Source organism: Pelodiscus sinensis, chromosome 6 (genome assembly GCF_052426305.1).
Source record: "Pelodiscus sinensis isolate ZL-2025 chromosome 6, ASM5242630v1, whole genome shotgun sequence".
In the NCBI taxonomy this organism is placed as follows: domain Eukaryota; kingdom Metazoa; phylum Chordata; order Testudines; family Trionychidae; genus Pelodiscus; species Pelodiscus sinensis.
In genome coordinates, this window is record NC_143057.1 from 630,273 (window position 1) to 653,813 (window position 23,541).

The 23,541-nt window shown below is 52.2% G+C and overlaps 1 protein-coding gene across 2 annotated transcripts in view; it reads right to left on the minus strand.

Moving 5' to 3' along the window:
• ELP1 (elongator acetyltransferase complex subunit 1) overlaps positions 1–23,541 on the minus strand; it is an 86,341-nt gene that overhangs the window by 19,343 nt on the left and 43,457 nt on the right. For both annotated transcript variants that reach the window (XM_075914990.2, XM_075914991.2), the window contains exons 16-30: positions 22,946–22,999; positions 22,740–22,845; positions 21,677–21,792; positions 18,707–18,780; positions 16,478–16,556; positions 15,547–15,626; positions 14,208–14,345; positions 13,101–13,186; positions 12,300–12,454; positions 10,616–10,739; positions 9,655–9,752; positions 8,843–9,044; positions 6,949–7,010; positions 552–614; positions 399–459 (exon numbers count right to left, since the gene is read on the minus strand). In XM_075914990.2, coding sequence (XP_075771105.2) covers positions 399–459; positions 552–614; positions 6,949–7,010; positions 8,843–9,044; positions 9,655–9,752; positions 10,616–10,739; positions 12,300–12,454; positions 13,101–13,186; positions 14,208–14,345; positions 15,547–15,626; positions 16,478–16,556; positions 18,707–18,780; positions 21,677–21,792; positions 22,740–22,845; positions 22,946–22,999 — 1,498 coding nt within the window. The remainder of the gene's footprint in view (positions 1–398; positions 460–551; positions 615–6,948; positions 7,011–8,842; positions 9,045–9,654; positions 9,753–10,615; positions 10,740–12,299; positions 12,455–13,100; positions 13,187–14,207; positions 14,346–15,546; positions 15,627–16,477; positions 16,557–18,706; positions 18,781–21,676; positions 21,793–22,739; positions 22,846–22,945; positions 23,000–23,541) is intronic.

Sequence of the window (23,541 nt, forward strand, 5' to 3'; positions counted from 1 at the left end):
CAACACTGGAAGGAGAGTTCTCCAACAATCAGCCCAGCCCTCCTGTAGACTGACACCTCGAAACTCCTCCGCAGAGGAGCTCCATGGATACACGCTTTCTGTGCGCTCAGCTCCGGCAATGCACTCCCTTTGCTAACCCACAACACTGCTACTTCCTGCTGACTCTCCCTCACACACAAATCCCAGCATGCAGTCTGGGAATCTTGCCACTGACCTGAAGGAGGGCAAGATGGAGTCAGAACTGCCTGTCACATGGCTGCATGTTAAGCTGTGCTGAGCAGAGTCAGATGTGATTAGACATCCATTGTAACTAGGCAAAGCCAGTGCAGGTCTCACCCCTCTCCCCAGGGCTCCATTCCGAGCAGAGCCCTATGCGCTCACAATACGGAGGGGCTCACCTTCTAGGATGGCAGGTTTGACGTTGGTCTCCAGAATGTCTAGTCGGTTGTACTTGTGAATCTGGGGAGAGAGCGAGGGGAGAGTTCTCTAGGAGATACACACAGCCTCACACTAGGAACTCTCTAGGAGTTAGGACTTTGGAATGCCCTTACTAGTCTCAAGGCTTCTTCCCAAAATGTCCCTTCTATGAGCAGGAGCACAGCCTCTTCATAGTCCTGGGGAAAGGAGACAAAGGAAGCAATGATTACTGCACTACAGTCACACACTACCTCTGGCATGGGTACTGGCCTTCTGGACAGCAACCTCCCAAGCACAGCTCCCCGCGCGACAGGAACCAATCCAGCGTATTTACAGCACAGGGACATTGTAATGGAACCCGAAGTTGTGTTGAGTTTCTCCTCGGCTGGCCTCCCTGTCATCCCAAATCCAGCGTCACTCCCGGACACACACTCGCTCCACAAGCATGTGAGGAGAGAGACTAGTTTCAAGCTCCTTCCAGCACGGGGCAAAAGTCTCGTCTACATCTGTACACGTGTGATCGAACCTGCGACACATCCAACGTCAGCGTTCTTCACTAGCTAGCGGAGCAGCAGGCCCGGCACTTTCCTTTCAGGATTCCTGGCAGCCAAATGACATTTATCAAACTCAGCTCAACTGTAGTGATAGGCCCCTCCAGAAACGTTTGGAAGCATGCCGCAGGCTTTGGTGTCCTATCACATAGCTTCTGCTCAGCTTCTGCTCAGCCAGCATCTCCTCTTTGATGAGAGAACACCCATCTGACATGCACAGAGCGAACAAGCTAGCAAGAACGAGTGCAGGCAGAACTGAAAGTATCTAGGGCTGGCAAGCAATTAAAAAAAGAATCGCAATAATCACACTAAAACAATAATAAGAATACTGTCTATTTAAATATTTGTGATGTTTTCTACATCCTAATATACTAATTTCAATTAAACACAGACTTGTTGTGGTGGGGGCGGGGGGGAGGGGAGAAGAGGGACAGTTTCAGCAAGCTGCCCCCCCAGGCTGTTTTGTTTTACAAAATGTGGTCCCCTGGGAGGGGAGAGGGACGGGTATCAGGGTTTTTACTTTGTTTACTTCTCCGCTGGAGCTGGAACTGGAACCAGGGCTTCAGTTTTCCCCCCTTTCTGGCTGCTTTGTTTTTCCGTGCACCCCCTGTGCGGTTTGCATCACTGCGCCTTACCAGACACGATCTCTGGAGCAGCTCTTGCTAGTTTACTGACCTCTGCGATTAACGCGAGTTACGTTTTTTAACGCATTGATTCTGCCCTGCATTAATGCCCACTAACTGACAGCCCTAAAGGTATGACAATCCAAACTCTAGAGTCTAAAGAAACCTGGGGGCCTCTTCATTAGCCGGTGCCATGCTGCCACTTGCATCTGCTTGGGTTGGCTTACATGCAGGACAGTGTGAAAAAAATGTTGACGGTAACAGCTGTTTGGCGGAGGACACAGTGTATCCTCATCGCAGGCTCAGTTTCAAACAAGATCAAGCCATCACCATTAGCAGCACTCTATAGCTCCCCCGTCAGCAGACAGTGTTAGAAGCCACGTACACGGCGTGCGTGTGACGGGTGCGAACGCAACCCCCAATGGCCCTCTATAGTCCCGATTCTGGCCAGCCGGGGGGGAAGCTGGAGTGGCACACTGCCTGAGCCTCCCTCCCCCATGCTCTGGCCAGTCAATGGCTGGAGCTGATCCCTCGCCCATGGCCTTGCTCCTGGGGGCAAAGAAAGGCTGGGTGGGCAGAGGGAGGCGGGAGACATGGGCAATGCTGGAGCCAGTCCCTGGGGCAGCAGAGGGGAGCTGTCAGGAGCCCTGTCACTGCATGACCTTCAGCAGCCTGGGGAATCGGGCGCAGCGGCTCACACTCGGGAGAGCAGCCGCTGCCTGCCAGCTCGTCCCTCTCCAGGGTGGAGCACAGGCCATGCCCCATGCCAGGGGACAGCCCCTGAAAGAGGCTGCCAGACCCAGCCCGCAGCCACCTGGCCAGAACCCCAGGCAGAGAACAGCTCACGCTTTAAAGGCAGCTGCTCCCTGCTCTGGACGCTGGGGAGGGAGGAGGGCGACTTCTCATTTTGTTCCCACCCCCAGCGAAAGATCTCAGCACCCATTGGCCAGTTTTCCAGGAGCTGAGAATTTTTGCTGGGAGCAGAGGCAGTGTGGAAAGCCTTCTCCCTCCCTCTCGGGCTGCAAGGGGGAGCCACGTGGAGCAGTGAGCAGCCTGCAGCAGAGTCTGCCTCGGGTTTCTACAGGTAAGCGCCTCCCAGACTCAGCCTGCCTCTGGCACCCCAGCCCCTCTGACTTCCTGCCCCAGGCCACCACCCAAACCTTCTGTACCCCCTTTTCACCTTCACCCAGGTCACACCTTCCTCCCAGACCTTGCACCCCCTTCTAAAGCCCGTCTCCCAGGCCAAAATCCTCACCTGCACCCACCCCCCTACTGAACCCTGCACCCCAAGACCACAGCCCCCCCTTCACCCGAACTGCCTCAGACCCCACATCCCCTCCTGCACCCATCCCCCTACTGAACCCTGCACCCCAAGACCACAGCCCCCCCTTCACCCGAACTGCCTCAGACCCCACATCCCCTCCTGCACCCATCCCCCCTACTGAACCCTGCACCCCAAGACCACAGCCCCCCCTTCACCCGAACTGCCTCAGACCCCACATCCCCTCCTGCACCCATCCCCCCTACTGAACCCTGCACCCCAAGACCACAGCCCCCTCCTTCACCCGAACTGCCTCAGACCCCACATCCCCTCCTGCACCCATCCCCCTACTGAACCCTGCACCCCAAGACCACAGCCCCCTCCTTCACCCGAGCTGCCTCAGACCCCACATCCCCTCCTGCACCCATCCCCCTACTGAACCCTGCACCCCAAGACCACAGCCCCCCCTTCACCCGAGCTGCCTCAGACCCCACATCCCCTCCTGCACCCATCCCCCTACTGAACCCTCACCTGCACCCCAATCCCCTCCTGCACCCATCCCCCTACTGAACCCTGCACCCCAAGACCACAGCCCCCTCCTTCACCCGAACTGCCTCAGACCCCACATCCCCTCCTGCACCCATCCCCCCTACTGAACCCTGCACCCCAAGACCACAGCCCCCCCTTCACCCGAGCTGCCTCAGACCCCACATCCCCTCCTGCACCCATCCCCCTACTGATCCCTGCACCCCAAGACCACAGCCCCCCCTTCACCCGAACTGCCTCAGACCCCACATACCCTCCTGCACCCATCCCCCTACTGAACCCTGCACCCCAAGACCACAGCCCCCCCTTCACCCGAGCTGCCTCAGACCCCACATCTCCTCCTGCACCCATCCCCCTACTGAACCCTGCACCCCAAGACCACAGCCCCCCCTTCACCCGAACTGCCTCAGACCCCACATCCCCTCCTGCACCCATCCCCCTACTGAACCCTGCACCCCAAGACCACAGCCCCCCCTTCACCCGAGCTGCCTCAGACCCCACATCCCCTCCTGCACCCATCACCCTGCACCCCAAGACCACAGCCCCCCCTTCACCCGAACTGCCTCAGACCCCACATCCCCTCCTGCACCCCAGGCCCCTGTCTCCAGTTCTCTTCTGCACACAACCTCCAGCCCAGACTGTGCACCCCTCCACTGAAGCGAGGGCCTTGGCCACTTGCCAAAACCTTGGCGTGGCCCCATTAACAATTATTGCGCACTCCTGCCTAACCCCATGCTTAAGCCTTGGCAGCACGGACCTGAAAATACGGGACCATGGCTCATTTGGGATGGGGGGGGGAGACGCGTTCAGTTTCCCCTTCTGCTGGAGGGGATGGAAGTGGAGAGTGCCGCGCTAGAAGGGGCCACCAAAGTGTCTAGGCCAGGGGCTCTCAGGTCGGGGCAGGCCTGGCAAAGGAGACTCTTCTTTTCAAGAGCTCCGGCTGCCAGCTCCTGGGAACGGTGCCCTGCAGAAGCCTGGAAGGTGGACCCCCAGGGGAAGCCAGAGCCCTGCCATTTGGATTCAGACTGGCCTTCTTCCCCATTCTTCTGCCAGTCCCCCACCTTGCTGCTCTCTGGGGGCTGCCAGCTTCCCGGGGCAGCAGCAACAGCACCAGGGTGGCAACGGGGCATCGAGTCTGCTGGGAACTGAAGTGACACTGACAGCTCTCCATGTTCACAGTGCCAGCCTTCTTTGTGTGCTGCTGCTGCTGGGCTGCCTTCACAGCATCTGAGGGGCATAAACGACTACAGACACAAGGGGGGGCCCAATCAAATACGTTTGAAACCCACTAATCTCATCGAACCTCCTGCATGTCACAGAACACCAGCACCCTGGCCCTACAGCCGGAGTTACCCCAAGCACTACCTTTACAGAAGGCTCAACTAGTACGTGGCGCAGGCGAGACTGAGGACCACCAGCGCGCTGGAGACCCTCACGTGGCAGGGAAATGACTGAGAAATACCCAGATAAGCCCAGTGAGTGGCCCGCACCCTCCCTGCAGCGTAAGGCCTCTGAGGTCACTGCCAGTCTGACTGGGGGAAATTTCACCTGGACTAACATGTGGTGGGCATGTGAGCAAGGCCTTAGAGGCCTGGTCTTCCTGTCCTATATCCCATTTCCAGCCATGGCTATTCCTGGTGCCGGGATGAAGATTTTTAAAACAAAAACACCACCCCACAGAATATTCCCTTCCTGACCCTGCAAGTAGCTCTCTGAAAACCTGAAGCATGAACTTGTAGGGAGCTAGGATATAAAGTGAGACCCAGGACAGGTACAGCTTGCCTGCTCCCATCACAAGCAACCCCCTCCTACAACTACACTCAGAAATGTGTCCATCTCTCGAAATTCAATTCTTTGTCCTCACAACTCTTATTGCATGAATCTCACCCCTCTGATGGCGAGAAACTTTCTAATTTCCAGCCAACATTTGTTCATGGCCAGTTCAAATCCATTTGTTCTTGCGCACACATTATTCTTTGGCATACATAGCTCTTTACCCTCCCTGGTATTTATCTTATTTATAGTGAGGAGCAATATCCCCTCTCAACCTTCTTTTTCGATAGACTGAACAAGCCCAACTTTTCCAGTCTCCTCTCATAAGACAGATCCTCCTTTCCCCAGTCATCCTAGTAACTCTTCTCTGCACCTATTTCTATTGAAATTCTTGAACAGGGGCGAAAACAATGGTACACAGTATTTAAGATATTTTATACAGTATAGTACATAGTGTAGTAATTTGGTATGGCCATTAGCAGGGCTTGCCAAGTGGCTCGCCAGCTGCACAAAGCGCACGCTGCACACTGCGCAGCCCCACCGGGCTAAAATCTACTCGCCATGGGCGAGTGGATTGCCTAATCTGTCGAGCCCTGGCCGTTAGATATGACTCACCTGTCACATCCTAGGACCCTAGCCATCCTGTGATCAACGCTTCCAGCTTTCTCTTCTCTGCTATCACCTTCAACTGATGAGGCCCCAGTTTGTAACAGAAACTCTCCTTATTAGAACATAAGCGCATAATTTTGCACTTTATACCACTGAATTTCATCCTACTCCCCACTCTCTTTAGAGCTTAAGAACGGCCGTACTGGGTCAGACCAAAGATCCATCTAGTCCAGTGTTCTGTCTGCCGACCGTGGCCACTGCCAGTTGCTCCAGAAGTAAACAGAACAGGGACTCAAGTGACCCCTCCATGGTCACTCATTCCCAGCTTCTGACCTCAGGGGCACCATTCCTAGGCATCCTGGCTAATAAGTATTGATGGACCTAACCTCTATGAATGTATCTAGTTCTTTTTTGAACCCTGTTAAAGTCCTGGTCTTCACAACGTCCTCTGGCAAGGAGTTCCACAGACTGACTATGTGCTGTATAAAGAAAAACTTTGTTTTATACTTGCTACTTATTAATTTAATTTGGTGACCCCTAGTTCTTATGTTATGGGAACAAGAATATGAACTTTTCCTTATTCACTTTCTCCATACCTGTCATGATTATATTAACCTCTATCATATCACCCCCTTAGACTCCTCTCCAAAGCACGCTTACTCGGGCGACCATGGGGGTGTGTGTGTGTCAATTACCCCAAAAAAACGTGCGCTCGCATGCACGTTCCTGCGCACAGGCCTGATTAGTTACCCACTTTTCTCCAAATTCCTGTGGAGCTTTACTCAAATCACCATTTTACATGCGGGGAAATAGACGCAGAAAGGCAAATGTCAAGCATGTGGCAGTGCTAGGATTTCAATTTAGGTCTCCACACTCCCAGGACTTGTGCTCTAAGAACCAACTAGTCAGACTGGAGCGCACACAGAATGAGGGCAGTGCGACAACTGGAATACCAGAGTGCAGGCCAACACTGGCAGGAACGTGTTCCCCGGGAGAAGGCCAGGACAGTACTTGGGTGGCCAGGCTAGAGTTGGCTCACCCCTCCCCCTGCAACTCCAGGTTAATCCTTCTGTCAAGGGATCAACGCGAGCATGAAGGGACACAGGCCCGAGTAGAGCGATCAGGTCTGAGGGACGGCAGAGGGGAAACGGCACCAGGTGCACAGTACCTGTGCGTACTGCTCCAGGAGTACGGCTGCCTCGGCATGTTTCCTCTGTTCAACGAGCTTTCCTACAGGAGAAGGACAGAATTCGGCATTTCAGGAAGAGCTGGAGTTGGGGTCCACACAAGACACCTAATCTAGAAGTGGAGGATCCCCACCGTTGGGGATAATGGACCCGGGGTGTCTGTCCACGGCATCCACTAATACGAACTCCTCCAGCTGGCTGAAGGAACCCCGTTCCTCTCCCATCTCCTAATGCTGGGGAGAGGGAGTTTCTTTTATTTAAACTTGAGCCAGACTTTACAGATCTTGCCCCTGCAGAACTTGCCCAGCCTTCCCGCTGCTGGCAGGGCGTCTCAGGGACAGCCGCCCCTTCTCTGCTCAGCGAGAGCTCAGCGCCAAGACCACACAGGCATGAAGGCAGATTCCCCAGCAGCTTCTTCCTTGCTAATCACGCCCAGGACTGGAGCGCCCAGGGGGCCGTCTGAGACAGGGCCCCAGGAGAAGATGAGCAATGTCTTTCCCAGGCTTGCCTCCAGGTCGGGGCAGAACACGGACTAGAAGCAAGGTCTCCTGAGCCCAGGTGCTAGTGCTGCGGCTGCCAGGGATGGGAAATGCAGCATGACTCTGGGTAAGGAAGTCAGATTAGCTGATGGTAATCTATGGAAAGAATCCTGCCCCAGGGGCTAATTCCCCTCCCTGTTAACGATTCACACCTTCCTTCCCATCTGACTAGGCAGTGGTTCCCAAACTCTTCGGCATCACGCCCCCTTTTCGATTCCTGAGAAACCCTCATGCCCCCCCCTAAACAAATAGCAGCAAAACGTGGGGTGGGATGACGGGTGTGTGGGGGGCTGGGTCGCCTCGCACCCCCCCGGGATTTCTTCACGCCCCCCAGTTTGGGAACCCATAGATCCAGATCCGTCTTCCCACTGCTGGATCTGCCGGACCTTGTCTGCCAGACTGAGCAAGCAACCAGACAGCAGGCACACAGGAGCCAGGAGTTTCCAGGAAGCCAACTGCCCTGCTGGAGCCAACCCTCTGAATCACAACGCCTGGAGGGGGGAGGTTTGCAAGGGGGTCATTCTGGTCACAGAGTGGGGAAGAGAGGAACAGATTGTACTGGGACCATTGGACTCACTGATGGGTTAGTGGGGCAATTTCTAGACCAGCGGTCCCCAAACTTTTCATTGCCCAATCCCCCTTTCGCCCTGTTCACAGCCTCCCCTCCCTCTGAGTCAGGAGTGGGGCCACAGCTGGCGCTGGAGCCTTGCCCCCAACCTCAGCTCTGGGCAAGGAAAGGAGTCATGGCCAGTGACCAATGCTGGGGCTGGAGCAGGGCTTGTGGCACTCCGTCCCCACCTGCACGGGGCTGGCCAGGCCCCGCCGCCCCACTGGCTGTCCTACACCCCCCAAGGATATGCCCGACACTCTGGGAAGCTGTGCTCCAGAGCCCGGAGTCTGTCCTCTCATGAGCAGCCCTGTGGGTGGAGATAAACCCTGAGCCAGACACGGGCGTCACTGCTGCAGACCTGTGTGAGCAAGTGGCTTTGGCAGAGCGTGAGAAGTTCACCTCCCCACAGAGGAGACAGGAGCCAGCTTGCTGGGTCTGCTTCCTGCAGGCTGGTGGAGCTGACACGGGCTCTCCCTCACGAGGGCCCTGGCTCGTGCAATGAATTCCCTGCCTTCCCGGCATCTCAGCACACTATGCCTCTGTAAGGATACACAGGAACCTCCCAGCAATATTTCAGCTCCACACTCAGACCTCTTCCCCGCGGACTGAGGCCTCTGAAAAATCTGCTGCCAAAAGGCTGCCGTTCCAGAGAAGTGTCAGTAGACTCCACACTGCACCCACGACTCCCGCTGGCCACCTGTGCTTTGCTCTCCCGCTGACTCTTACCTGCCAAGCCCCTGGCAAGGCCAGCTAGCTGATCTGCGGTGTAACCAAGACGAGAGGCCATGCAGAGGGCCTGCTGCCAGCTGCCACTGCTCACAAAGGCATCGAGGGCTCTCTCAAACGCACCACAGCGGGCAAAAATCAGTCCGGCCTGCTCATAAAGATGCTTCTGGCTCAAGTGTTCCCCAAAGGCACTGCCGACAGCCTGTGGGAGTCAGACCAAACAGTGTGACTGGAGTCACCAGCAGGCCCGAGGAAAGAGGAGTCAAGGAAATGGGTCCTGGTTTAGCTAATGGCAGCCGCTGGCCCAGGCTCTCGCTCTCTGGGCTCAGAGATGGCCCTGGCCAATGTCCCAGGGCACAAGCACGTGACAAGAACACGCAGGTGTGCACATGGCATACGAGGCTCTACCGCCTGGGGCTGCACAGCTCACCATGGCAAGGCCCCACGAGGGACCCTATGCTTGGATGCAGGGCAGCTGCTCTCTCTTTCTGCCCATGACACATCAGTTATTGCACAAGCTGCATGGTGAGTTCACAGCTCCAATGGGAGAGAGAGGCTCACCTCTCAGGGAACCGACACCGGCCAGTGCTGCATAGGACTGGAACCTGCGAATGGGGGCTGGGGACAGTGAGCACTGCAGACACTTCTCGTTATGAACATCTCCTCCCCCACCCCAGCTGCAGTTCACCATTAAGCAAAAGACTAGAAGAGTCTGGAAGTGCAGTGCAGAGAACAGGCGTTCCCTAGGAACCCCGGGCAGTCAACAGAGGCCAGCACTTGACGAGCACAGCAGCCCCCCCCATCTCACACACCTCATGTTCTGGGCTGTCAGGCGGATACAGCTTCAGGGCTTCGCTGTACAAATTCTGATCCTTCACCAAGTTCAGAAATTCAGAGAAGTGCTCCGGACCTGGGGGAAGCAATTCCCTGTCCTCCAGTGGTACCGGCACAGCACAGGAGAGCACACGACATGCTGTGGGACAGACTGGCTGGCTCAGCTCTGGGGCCATGGCACAACCGACCAGCTACCCGTGGGCAGTCAGACGGAGGTCCCAAGTCACAGCGGGCTCCTGAACGTGTCTGCTGTGGCCCGACACAAACACTGACTTACCAGCATGCGTTTACTCTGGTATTCACCGGTGGTGGTGGATAAAATAATACTTGGCCAGTCATTCTGCTGCCATAAGATGTAGCTAAATATAAGCTAACGACGTCCCCGTCACAGGGTTTAAATACGAATCTCTAGGACTACAGAAGCGGAGTAATGAGTTCACACTCCTGTGCTGATGGCGAATTTGGCTCCTGAGCCCCGAGAGCTGAATATCAGTCGCTGAGCTACACCTTAGCTCCGCTGGGACACGGGACGCGTGCCTGGCCCCACCGCAGCCCTTAGGAACTTTGCTGAGGGGGCCAGGATTGTCTGCTGGCCACACCCTGAACAATGATGAAGTGAAAGGAGACATTCCAGACACGGGAAGTAATGAACGTGCCAACATGGGTCAGACACACAATGGCATCTCTGCAGACCCTAATCATCAACTCGCTTTATGAGCCATTTTTTGTGCATCAGCAAAAGAGCTTCCCATAAAAAAAAGTTGGTGCAAATGAAGGTGTAAAATCAAGTAACGGAGCGAATCCATGCAACAGCAACACCACAAACAAGGATCCTACACTGGCTTCCTGTGACACGTTTACTTTTTATCCCGAGTCTATAGACGGAAGTGCGATGACAGAGAGAGATGTCCAGAGACACAATGCCTGCAGGGCACTTACCACATTTGCTGAGGTGGCAGAGCGCCTTCTTGTACCTTTTCAAGTACTTGTCTATAGTGTAGCACTGATAGTTGGTTTCCATTTTCCGGAGGGTGTTTAAGAATGGCAGGTACTCCTTAGGGTCCTGCAAAGCACATCAGATAACTGCATTGCCTCGTCTGTGTCAAACTATGCACTTGCAACTTCATCTCACCCAACGTGCAGACCAGAATCAGCAAAGAGAGCTGGAACACGCAATCAAATCTACTAGAGCTTGAGGATTACTAGGATCAGTCTCTTTGGAAGGCTGGCAGCAGAGACTCAATTCTCCAGACAACTGTACCCCTTGTCAGGAGTCTGAATTGTCATGGATGTGCCCAAGCTTCAGCTCACTTAAAAGACACCAGTTGCCTTTCACGTAGCTGGTGTTCTTCAAGAAGAGCTGCTATTCTTTCCCTAGACTGCTCACGTCGATTCCATGTCAGGCGTTCGTGCTTACCACATGCATAGGTGCCGTGTTTTCCCTCCGTGGTATCCGGAGGGGACCAGTTCTGGCACCCCTCTGGCACAGTATAAGAGGTGTTGCTAGTGCATGTGGTGAGCATGGAATGGTCTTCAGCAAACACTCAGAGCTACTTGCTTACAAAATCAGACAAAAATACAAGTGTGTCATAGCACACTAGAACTGAAAAATGGCTGATTTTCTCATTTTTACCATCTCATTATAAAAGAAATGGACTGGAATATAAATATTGTACTTACATTTCAGTATACAGGGCAATATTAAGTCATTGTCTGCATGACATTTTAGTGTCTTTAACACTGACTTTGTTAGTGGCTTTTTATGCAGACTGTTGGAAAACTAGGCAAATACCTAGATGAGCTGAGATACCTCTGGTTGAAAGCCACTGGCTTGGGCTCTTCTAGCTAGTTCATTACTTGCTTTGAGATTTGAAAATCAATTCCCATTTGGATTTTCACAGCATGTCTAGAGCAGGCTAAGGAGGGGCTCTATTTTCAATTTTTCAGTTTATAGTTGTGTTAATTTTTGCTGTCCTGACAACATCAATCAGACCTGTTTCCTTCTCTGTTCCACCCAACTTTCTGCCAGCAAATGGATATTCCAGAATCTCAAATTTCATTTAAAAAACATGTTTCTCCCCTTAATGGTTAGGGAGAAACCCTAACACCAAGAACAGTTTTTACTTGAGGGCCACTAGCAGCTTCTATCATGAAGTTGAGGATCTCTGTGAAGTACCAGCCAGTTCAAAAACAGAGTCTTGAGCTGGATGGGTATCCCACGGAGAGCCTCTCCTAAAATTCACGTGCACACATCTTTTCAGTCAGCTGAGGTCACTGCACACCACGTACCTCATCATCTCAGGAGCACAGACGTGGAAAGCCAAAGTTTTCTACAACTCTTTCCAGAAACACACCCCAAGCAGTAGCACAAGGTTAGCAGCCATGGAACCTGCACTGTAAGCACAGGGCACCTTTGCCTCAGCAAACCTGAGTGGGTGTTTTCTCAGACAGGGCTGAGACAGGGAGGGGCAGAGAGGCTGACCTGTGGGGGGTGCATGGATTTTAGGACAGAGGGCTGGAAGATGCGTGTCTGGTACAGATTTATAATCTGGAAAAGTGTCGAGACACACACCTTTGAGACTGGTCATTCTGATTTGTCAAGAACAAGTAACATAACAATGACCTTCTGAGACTTCTCTGCCACCATGACAACCAGGTCAAAGTCGTATGTGCCCAGGGAGTGATCATACAGTTCATTGACGTCCACCAGGAAGAGCAGGTACTTCAGCGCTGCCTCTGCAGTCACGCCCTCAGCCGCTGGTGAAACAGCCTCTGTAACTGGGAAACAGAGCATCAAAATCACTTGCGCCCATCGAAGGCTGTTCCCGGAGCTCCAGGCACACCACGAGAATGCACGTTCCTTTAGCTTGCTAAGGATGTACTCTGACTTCACAGGCAGACTGGCAGTTCCCCTGCTCTACTGATTCAGTGTGTCTTGTGCTTGAAAGAGGGGGTGCGGGGAATGCCTGCCTCAGCTCTTCACATACAACTTGCATGGCAGCTTGGCAGTCCTCAGGCCTGGCCTGAACCAAGGGACAATACAACTTGCATCCTGCTCATATCTCTGCAGAACGACAGCCAAGCGTGCCATGCTGAGACCAATGGGGCGCACAGTACACATGTGCCAAAAACAGAGCTGATGGAGACAGCTAAAACACTCCATGGCTCAGTGACATGACCAACCAACCCCGACTGCTGAGCCATGGCAATAGGAACTGTGTGCATCTCTCTCTTCTGTGCTGTCTAGTGTTATTTCATCGTGACAGCCAACTTCAGAGACTTAATGGAACTTTGAGAGGCCCGGACAAATTTTTGTTGCTCAAAGTAAAAAAAACAGGGTAAATAACACTATTAACTCAGCACGACCACAGACTCCCCGCAGGTGAGATGTCCTTTTCTTGCCAACTTTCTGAGAGCACCGTACCTCGCAGCTCCTGCACTTTCTGGAGGGCAATTTCCAGTTCTGGGGTGCTTTTCTTCACATGGGATGTCAGTATCGAAAGACAGTATCTGAGAGAAAGTGACAAGATACAAAGCAGGAAACCAATAAGAAGGAGATCAACAATCTACAGTTGGACCTCAGAGTTATGAACAGACCGGGCAACCACATGCCTCATCAGGAATTGGATGTACACAATCAGGCAGCAGCAAAGACAAAAAACCCCCAACAAAATACAGTACATTACTATGTTAAACAAACTACTAAAAAAATAAAGAGAAAGTTTAAAAAGAAGAACTGATAAGATTAAAGAAGCTTTCTGTGTTTATTTCATTTAAATTAAGTTGTTTAAATGCAGTATTTTCTTATGCACAGTAAAGTTTCAAAGATGTATTAAGTCAATGTTGAGTTCTTAACTTCTGAAAGAACAGCCAGAGCGCTGCTGAGTTACAAACATTTCAGAGTCACAAACCTCAATTCCCAAGGTGCTCATAACTCTGAAGTCCTATTATATTTTTACGTTCTATTGAATATTTTAGTGCAGTTTTTGATTTAACGGAAGGGTTGGGATTTTAGTTTATTTAAAAAGAAAAAAAAAAAACGGTGAGGAACACACCAGGAGGGACATCCTGCCTGGGCTGAGCCCTGGGTTATTGGGCATGTGAAAATTCTGAGGATATGCCTTGATTAAAGAGAAAAGTAGCTTCCTCACTACATCAGCCTTTACCTGTAGACAACAGAGCTGAGTGCAAGTTACTAAAGCAGGTCAGCTTTTTTCCAAACAAAGTTTATTCTTGAAATATGGCTGCCTTTCTGAAGTCATGTTTTTCACCAAAGCATTTCCCCGGCTTTCAACATTTTTTTATTTTTTGTTAAAAGTTTAAAATACAATTTATTTTTAAAAAAATCAGTTTTTCCACTTATCAAGCTTGTTTTCAATAACAAAAAAGCCTTACATTTTCAGAGTGCTTTTAAGAAAATATGGCTCAGCTTCAAACCCTCTGAAACCATTTTTTTAAGTTGTTCGGCCAGTTTTAAAAAAGGAATCTGTGCTACTGTTCTAATCTCATCTGCAGGTAGCAGTTCACTTACTTTTGAGGATTGATGTTTTCCATGGCAGCTCTCATCGCATCACAGACGAGGTCTACTTTGTTCTGCCCAGGATACTCTTGTGGCTGGACGCTGCTGCTCACTGGAGATGGGTACATAGTCTTTGTGAAGTCTTCTTCTCTAATAAGCAATATGCACTGTAAATACTGGCTTAGTCACAGCACAGCACAAACACTCAGGCAGGAAGACACAGATGCACAAACATGCCCGCAGTAAGATTACTGGTACTCTCTCTCTCCTGTGCTGTTCTTTATCCTGTCATCATCTGGACAATGTCCACACACATGCTTTAATCTTTCATCCTCTCCCAGGGAAGCCCCAAATGCCCACTCTCCAAGAGATACAGGGCAACAGGCAGACTCCATTTCAACATTTGGGAGGGCGCTCACACTTCTGACATGAAGACGATTGCTCAGGATATTATTGTAACTGTGCATGAAAATTAGAGGCCACTTTTTTTTTTTTTTTTTTTAATGAGCAGCCTCATGTTAATTCCCTAATTCCTTAGTCTGAGCTGCTGGGCACTTGGCACTTTAGAAAATGAGGCCATTTGTTTAGGTTCCCAAATAAAGACTTAAGGCTGAGATTTGCAAAATGAGACTCAGTCCATGTTCAGGTACCTAAAGAAGTGGCCTGATTCTCAGACGTGCTGAGCAAACGAGCTGCTCTCAATGACGTTCAGAGATCAAATTGTACTAGGGACGTTAACCGGTCAATCGGTAACTTTCTGGTTACAGTTAACTAGTGGGGAGGGGCTATAGCAGCCAGCCAGCCCCACTGGGCCTACCATTGGCAGGGGGCACCCTAGCCCAGTCAGAGAAGCCCACATCTGTGCCCCCCACCCATGCCACTTGCCCGCCTGTTTAATCAGTTAACTGATTATACAGGATTTTACATCCCTAAATTGTACGGAGCCTTTTGAAAAATCCCTTTGTCCAGAGCTTGACCAATAATTCTGGACATGGACCTTAGATAAAAAGGGTTGTCTTATTGTGCTCTGCAGTTCCCCACAGGAGACCCTGGCCCTACGTCAGAGTATGTCAACCACGGATCCCAATGTTGAGGTTCTCAAACATTCGCATTCGCCCAGCAAATCAGGAAAACTGGTACCACCAAACAAACTAAGTCCCTAGTTGGCCATCAAACCAGTAAGTGAGCGCACCCTGCTGAACCCCTCTGCCTGGACAGAGCAGGCAGCTGGACGTGAGCACCGCATGCCTGGTTAGGCAAGTGCGCTCTGGTTCTCGGAGATTCTTCAGCTGCCAGAATGATACCGTGGCTTCATTTCCCTGCTGTTCTTTCATCGAAGAACAATACTCACTTCAACTCGGTGAAAAACAAGTTGATGTAATTCACAGACTCTATTTGTTTTATGAAGGTTTCCACATTTTCCAGAAAAACCTGAAGTGAAAGAAAGCCTGTCAGTGCGGATGCTGTTATTGGATACAGACACATTAACAGCACACATGCAAAGCGACTTCAAAGGGTCATTTAAACTTGCTCACTGGCATATCCACCTCTAAACCGGAGCTACCTCACTCTTGCCATTTGCACACACTACAGTGCTTTGCATGCCAGCAGTATGAGCTCTACAGCATTGGGTACCATGCGTAGGAACCTATGTAACCCCCTGCCCCACGCTCTCATGGCAGCTGTAGAGCACAAGGCAATGCCAGTTCAGTGTGACACAGAACAGAGTTACCTTCACAGCCCTAGGAGCTCTACCCTTCACTCAGATCCATGTGATTGACCCAGGCCCCTCTGCTGAGATTCCAGCCACACGGATCCGCTTGCAGGATCAAGGACTTCGCAGACACAAGCAGCCTAGGATCCACTAACATTGCTGCCTTCAGCCTCCTCTGTCACTCGGAAGAGCTTCCACCTGACTGGCCAGTGGGATTTTGAAGTGGCGTTGACAGAGCTTTCTGGACACTGATTATATAAGAACAGTCGTGCTGTGCGAGACCAACGGTCCTTCTAGCCCCGTATCCAGGTGCTCCGAAGGGAATGAACCCAACAGGCAATCATCATGTGATCCGTCCCACGGTGCCCAATCCCAGCTTCTGATCTTGTGGCAAACAGAAGCTAGATCCCCGTCCATCCTGGCTAACAGACAGACGGACTAATCCTCCATGAGCTTATCTAATTGTCTTTTGAACCCTGTTATAGTCTTGTCCTTCCCAATATCCTCCCACACGCCCTAGGAAGCAGGCAAACATGCAAGGGGACGTACAAGCACGATTCGGACTTGCCTTTGGATTGTGATCGTAAAGAAGGTTGAGGTTGATTCTCAGCTTCCTCATACATTCAAATGCTTCTTTAAACATTAGCCTGTTGGGATAGGTCAAAATACAGCAGGTTTTTAGAGAGGAGTGTGCACTACCACCTAATATACGCAGGGCCGGAGGCGAACACACACCAGACTGTGGCTTAACTCTTTCACTGCCTTCCCTGTGGCACAGCAGGCTGGCTGTGCTCATGCTAGTTCCTCCTCTGCCCCAGCCAGATATCACAGTGGGTTAGCATTTAACCAGGGGCAGGCAGGCCAGTTTGAAAGAGTTGTAGTTGGGTTTAGACAAACAGATCACAGACAGAGCTGTGCAATTTTCTCCCGATAATAGTTTATTTGCCCAAAAATTCATTATTCAAAGAAAAAAATCTTAAATTCAGTAGTTTCAAACAAATACAGAAAAAAAGAGAGTCAAAATCGTTCTCCTTTTGAAATGTAGCCAGAAGCTGTTAAAAGCAATAAAAGGAAAACACACCCAAAAGTATAACAGAAAAATAAATCATTTAATTTCAGAGAGAATAACTGAAACATTTCAGTTTCAGGTTGAACCCAAAATCATTTTTTTCTTCCAGATTTTTTGGTTCCGGGGCTGAGAAAAAGTCTCTAGGCTCAGACACTTTTCAGCTTGATTAGAACAGTGACATTTAGAAAAGTTTTATTCCACGAGACAGTCTTATCCTCTAGGGTAAGTTATAATTACAGGCAGTCCCCGGGTTACGTACAAGATAGGGACTGTAGGTTTGTTCTTAAGTTGAATCTGTATGTAAGTCGGAACTGCCGTCCATATTCAGCCGCTGCTGAAACTGATCAGTTTCAACAGTGGCTGAATCTGGACGCCAGTTCTGACTTACATACAGATTCAACTTAAGAACCCCAGGCATCCCCAAGTCAGCTGCTGCTGAAACTGATCAGTGGCTGATTCCAGGAAGCCCGGGGCAGGGGCTTCCTGTAGTCAGCCACTGGTCATTTTCAGCAGCTGCTGACTTGGGGACACCTGGGGCAGAGCAGCTGGGGTGCTGCTGGGTTGGTCCAGTGGCGCCCAGAGCGGCGCTACGGGACCAACCGGCAGCGCCCCAGCTGCTGTACCACAGGCGTCCGGAGCAAAGCCGCGGAGCACGGGGGCAGCGGGACAGCCCAGACGCGCCGTGGCTATCCTGCTGCCTTCGGGCTCCGCGGCTTTGCTCTGCTCTGCTCTGCTCCCCCTCCCCCTGGTCTGCAGACCAGGGGGAGGGGGAGCAGAGCAGAGCAGAGCGGCGGAACACGCGGCCAGTTGACAGCCCGGACACGTCTGGGCTGTCAGCTGGCCGCGTGTTCCGCCGCTCTGCTTCCTCTCCCTGGTCTGCTGGGGACCAGGGAGACGGGCCCCGTTCGTAACTGCGGATCCAACGTAAGTCGGATCCGCGTAACTCGGGGACTGCCTGAGGGAACAAGATGGCATCTCTCCCAGCTTGTTTGTCTCCCCTAACCTCTGCTTACTTGTCTGGCCTTTTATTACCAAACTCCTTGCAGCAGGGACTGAGGCTATGTCTAGATTACAGGGTGGTTTTTTTTTTTTTTTTTAAGTGGCCTTTTTTGGGGAATCCCCCCCAAAAAAACCCCAAAACGTCACCTGCATCTAGACTGCCACCGCGTTCTTTCGAAATTAAACTGAAAGAAGGCAGCAGGTTTTTTGACAGCGGTAAAACCTCATTTTACGAGGAAGAATGCCTTTTTTCAAAAGAGCTCTTTCGAAAAAAGGCGTTTTGACTGCAAACAGGGCTTTTTCGAAACACTGTCTAGACCAGTGTTTCTCAACCTTTTTTTGCTCAAAGCCCCTTTCTGAGCCTCATTCATCATATGCCTGGCAGTTAAGTTTGGGTGACCCCCTAGAAGTAAGGTGCGGCCCCTGTGGAGCCATATGGCCCACGTTGAGAACCACTGGTCTAGATGATCTCTTTGGAAAGAAGCGTGTAGTCTCGATGTCCCCGGAGGCACGTAGCACAAGAGAGCACGGAGGGCTCTTCTCGCAGACGGCAAGTAACTGAAATGACCAACTGCCACAACTGGTTTGTTTCCACTTGCGGTACGTGAATCCTCTCCGAGTAGACCCCTTTACCATCAGACTGATGCCCGTCAATATCCTACTGGGACAATGCCCCCTCCTCGGGCTCATCACCCCGTACGGGCCTGGGCAACACGTCAGCACACTCACCGATCCAGCCACTTCCGAATCTGGGCCAAAACAAGCGCTCGGTGGTGAACAGTCTCCAAGTTTCCCCTTGGCATCTAAAAAATGAATCCCAGCAATAAATCTCCGACGCAAGCTAAGAGATGTGCACCTAAGACCCTGGTCGCCATGGCCAGGCCAACAATCCCCTACTCCCCCTCGTCCCCAGCGAAGAAACGGGGGTTTCACACGGATGTGCCCCCAAAGTCACAGGAAAAGAGGCGAATGGAATCAGTGGTGGCAGGCTGGTCTTGGCCACTATATCAAAAGTGGCCCTTCCTGTCTGGGAATGGGTAGAGGTAGGCCGGGCCTTTGGGCAAGGCGAGCGAGGTGGCTGCCTTGGGCCCCGCACAGCCCAGCTCCGAGCCCCACCCATCCGGCCGCTCACTCGCTGCCCTGACGGGGGGCCGTGTGGCCATGCAGCTCAGCCAAACACAGCGTGCTGCCTTGGGCCCCGCGAGCCCTTTGGCCGGGCTTGGGTAGGGGTCACAACAGAAGAGGGGGTCTGAATGCCTTTCCATTTTTGTGGCGGCTCAGCTGGCTGATGGCAATAAGATGTACAAGCTGAGGATGGCCATGGGCTACAGGATGGTCTCTGGCGTGTCCTCTGGGCTGCAGGCTCGATACCCAGTCAGTCAATCCCAAGTCCTTTGCTGAAAGCACGGACTGGTCTGCTCTTTCATTCAAGTGATTTGACGTCTCAGAGCAGAGGCCCCGGCGTGTTCTGGACCTCCCCAGGAAACCCTGACAATCGCAGCCAAGAATCCCTGCCCGTGAGGTTTTGCAAGACGCGCCTGCTTCATCCACTGTCCTGGAGAGCAGCTTTTGCCCCTCGCGTCTCCTTTTTGAAGGGCGTGAACTGGGCTCGGCCCTGCATGGGGAGCTGGCCAGTGAAGTCTGCAAGCTTGGAAAAGTGATACAAGTCCCATTTCTCTAACAGTGCCCAGCAGTTAGCAATATGGAACTGCAGGCAGGGAGACCTCTCTCCCCATGAGGGCCAATCTCGGAGTCCTTGGTAGTCAGTATCCATTTGGACAGGGCAGCCTGGCCCTTTCCTTAGCTACCAAGAGGTGGAAGAACAGACTCAGCTCCTTGGCAGGGATGAAATGTCTCCTGTCAGCTCTCTTCAGACTGGGGGCTTACGATGCCGTATCGCTCAGGATGGTTTTAGTATGGGAGGGCCACCTTACTCCACCCCTCAGATTGCAGGGCATCCAGAAGCCATCGCGGCGGACCCTCGGCGTCCACCACTGGGACGTGGATGTCATTAGCAACTCTCTGCTGTAGTTCCTGGGACTCCCTATGGTCGTCCAGCGGAGATGGAGAGGATGGAGTGACTGCTTTGTCCAGCGATGAAGAGAACCATCAGAACCTCCGGGTCCTGACCATGGAGCCCAATGCAGTCAGGAGCAGGGGTCAGTCATCTGTACCAGCAGTTCTTGGGGAAGCCGGATCCAGAGACAGAGTGCAACTCCTAGCATGTCTGTCAGGATTTAACCCTCTCCATGGAGATACCGAAGAGCTAGCACCTCCAGCCCAACTGGATACTGCACGTCCAGCAGCGGCATGGCCATCGGTACTGGAGCACTCTGAGGGTTGCAGACTGGCTCCTGGAGAACCACAGTAGCGTCCTTCTCTAGTGTAGTAACAGCCCTTAAGAGAACTCTGCTGGAGAGCCAGGAAACCGAAGATGAGGTAGGACTCCATTCTCCAGTGTTATCACTTATCACTTGTCAATTGATCAAGGTTTTATTCCAAAACCTTCTCTACCGACTCAATCTGAAACAGTTCCTCAGATCAGACACCTAAAAATAATGGCTCAGATCTGACTCTTCCTTCCCTTGCGTCTTCTGCAGTGAAGGCGGATGAAAATTCATTTTGCTTTGTGTCGTCCATGAGAGGTCCTTTAGCATCCTGATCAGCCAGTGGCCCCGGCGGATTGTTTCAAGGTCTTCCATTCTGAGGTACTTTAAAATATTGCTGTTATTTTTTGTGTCTTTTCAAAGTTTTTCTTTGAATTCTTTTGTGGTCTAATTATACTTTTACCCTTGTCTTGCCAGAGTTTACGTTTCTTTCTGTTTTCCTCAGTAAGATTTGGCTTATTTTTAAAAGATACCTTTTGGTCGCGAATCACCTTGTTTAGCCATTGCAACTTTTTTGGACTTGACTTTTTTATTTGGGGTATATATACAATTTGAACCTGTATTATGTGTTTTTTTTAAAGTTTCCATGCAGGCTGCAGATATTTGACTTGTGACTATTCCTTTTAATTTCCCTTTAACTAGCTTCCTAATGTTTGTGTATCCCCCTTTTTGAAATACCAGAACAGGAGGGCAAGAGCACATGAAGCACACATGATGGAGGATATCAAAGCAAGTGGCTATGGGCAAAAGTGTGTGACACACACAACAGACTGTCTAAAAGCAGGTGCACAACGTTTCATTTCCATCCAAGTGAAGCCAAGAGGCCATCTACCTCCCGGTCAGATGGGACGGAATTCAAGAGTGTGCAGCACCCAGCAGAATGGCAGAGGGGTTTTTCAGGAGAGGGGGCGATTCATCAGCTCAATGGATGAAAAACCTGCCCTAAATGTGGGCACTCAGCCCTCCTGAAAGCGGACAAAAGACACCAAGAGATTGCCCTCCAGCCCTGTGATTTATTGCAGTGCTTCAGAACCACTCACAGCAGCCACTAGAGCCTTATTTACTGGAAAATCTCTCATTGCTGTCTGGATCCTCTCCTGCCAGGAGCTCTCCGAGGCAGCGTGAGTGGTCATGCTCAGGATCTACAGGTCAGCAGGTCTGTGAGTGGTGAGCTCCCGGTCAGCCAAGCAAGTGCAGCTGTTACACAAGCTTGACAACGGCTTGCTCAGCAAGCTACGCCCTCCCACCTCGACAGCTGGGTCTGCACTCGCCCGTGCCGAGGAGGCCCCACGCTAGCGCTGTAACAGCTGACCTGCAGGATGAGCTTCGTATCCTGGGGTACAACGGTGACGATGCGGGAGCCTCGCTCCACCTTGCGCAGCGTCTCGTTGTTGGGCGTAGAGGAGCCGCTGAAGCCCGCCTGCAGATCTGGGAACAGCAGAGGCATCAGCAAGAGTGCAGTAAGTCCCTACACGCAACGCCATTTCCCCAATCCAGCCACAAGGTGCTGGCTGAGTTCCTCCTGGGAACCCGCCCATGGCTAGGCACGCTCTAGTACTGCCTCTGGTACTAGTACTCAGAGCCCTACTGGGCCACGCATCAGCACAACACAGCCCCACGCCGCCCACGTCCAGATGCTGGTCAGACGCTGCCCTGCAAGGTTTCCAAGCAACTCTCCCAGCCTACCGGACCCCACTGGGAGCACTCCGCTTCCTTCTGGCAGGGGACGGCAAAGCCTCTGTCAAAGATGACAAGAGGTGGCTCATGCCAACCAGCTACTTCCCCTGCAGCGGGCTCATTCAGCCAGTCTTGACCCTAGCCACTTCTCTGGGGCAGAGGCAGGCCCCATGGTCAGTGCAGCCGCTAGCCGCTTCTCCTTGTGGGAGTCAGGCAGGAAACCTCATGGGAAGTCCTATCCCCAGCTACTTCGCCTCCTGGGGACCCAGCAGGCGGCCAGCACAGCCACACCTGTCCCCAGCCACTTCTCCTGGGGGTCAGGCAGGCAGGTGGCCTGCATGGCTAGTCTTGCCCCCAGTGCCCTCTGCTCTCTCTGCAGGCCAAGGCACAGCGATGGCAAGCGCTCGATCAGCGACAGTTTGTGGAGAGTAAGGAACTCTCGCCTACGCTAGGGAGAGCTGGGAAGGGAGGGAGAGCGCTCCCAGAGCTTGATGGAAAGCTCCGCGAGTCCCAACTCACGAGAGGACACGCAGCTCTCCGGCACCCAGCAGGAGCAGCCACTTGGATGCTCAGGACGTGGCACCATGGCCCCCACGGGGCCCTGGAAGCAAACTTGTCCAGGTTCTCATGAGGGCAGGGGGCCTAGGAAGCAATCAGTAAGGCCCATTACACAGGACAGCCCATACTTGAACGTCTACCTTTCAGCGATGTGTCCCTCAGAGACACACACTGGCAGCTGTGGGAGTGGGTGGTCACCAGCAGAAACTCCTCAGACGTGGCAAATGAGGTAACGTTGGAAGCCACCTGCGGGAAGTGAGTAGGAAGAAATCGATGAGCACAAGCAGCAGCAGATGAAATTAGAGAGTCTCACAGAGTGAAACAGCATCAAAACGAACTTTGGTACCTCAACATCATTCATGAAAAACCGGGATCGATCAGTCAGACCCAAGATGGCCTCCTATAGTGAAAAAGACAGAGAATTACAATATGTTGCAGCCCTGGTTTAGTGGCACCACTGTTGTGGGTCTTTGCCTTATGCCCCTGAGCTAGTGAGTGGCCCTCCATCTCAATGGGTCACAAGACTGTCGGAACCAGGAATCTCCCAGAATTGGGCAGTTTTGCTAACTGCGCTTGCGTACTTAGAATTTGTGGGGTGAGCCGATCAAAGCGCAGTAGCACTGATTGGATGCAGAGCGAGCGCACGGCTCTCACATCAGAACGGCCAGACCAAAGGTCCGTCCAGCCCCGTGTCCTGTCTGCCCACAGTGGCCAGTGCCAGGTGCCCCAGAGGGAGGAACACAACAGGGAATCCTCATGCGATCCCTCCCGTCATCCATTTCCCGACAAACAGACGCCAGGGCCACCTTTCCGACCCAGCCTGGCTAACACCATTGATGGACTTTACCTCCATGAATCTAGCTAGCTCTACTGAACCCCGTTAAAGTCCTAATCTTCACAACTAGGGATGTTAAATATCGGTTCATTGAATAGTCGATTAAC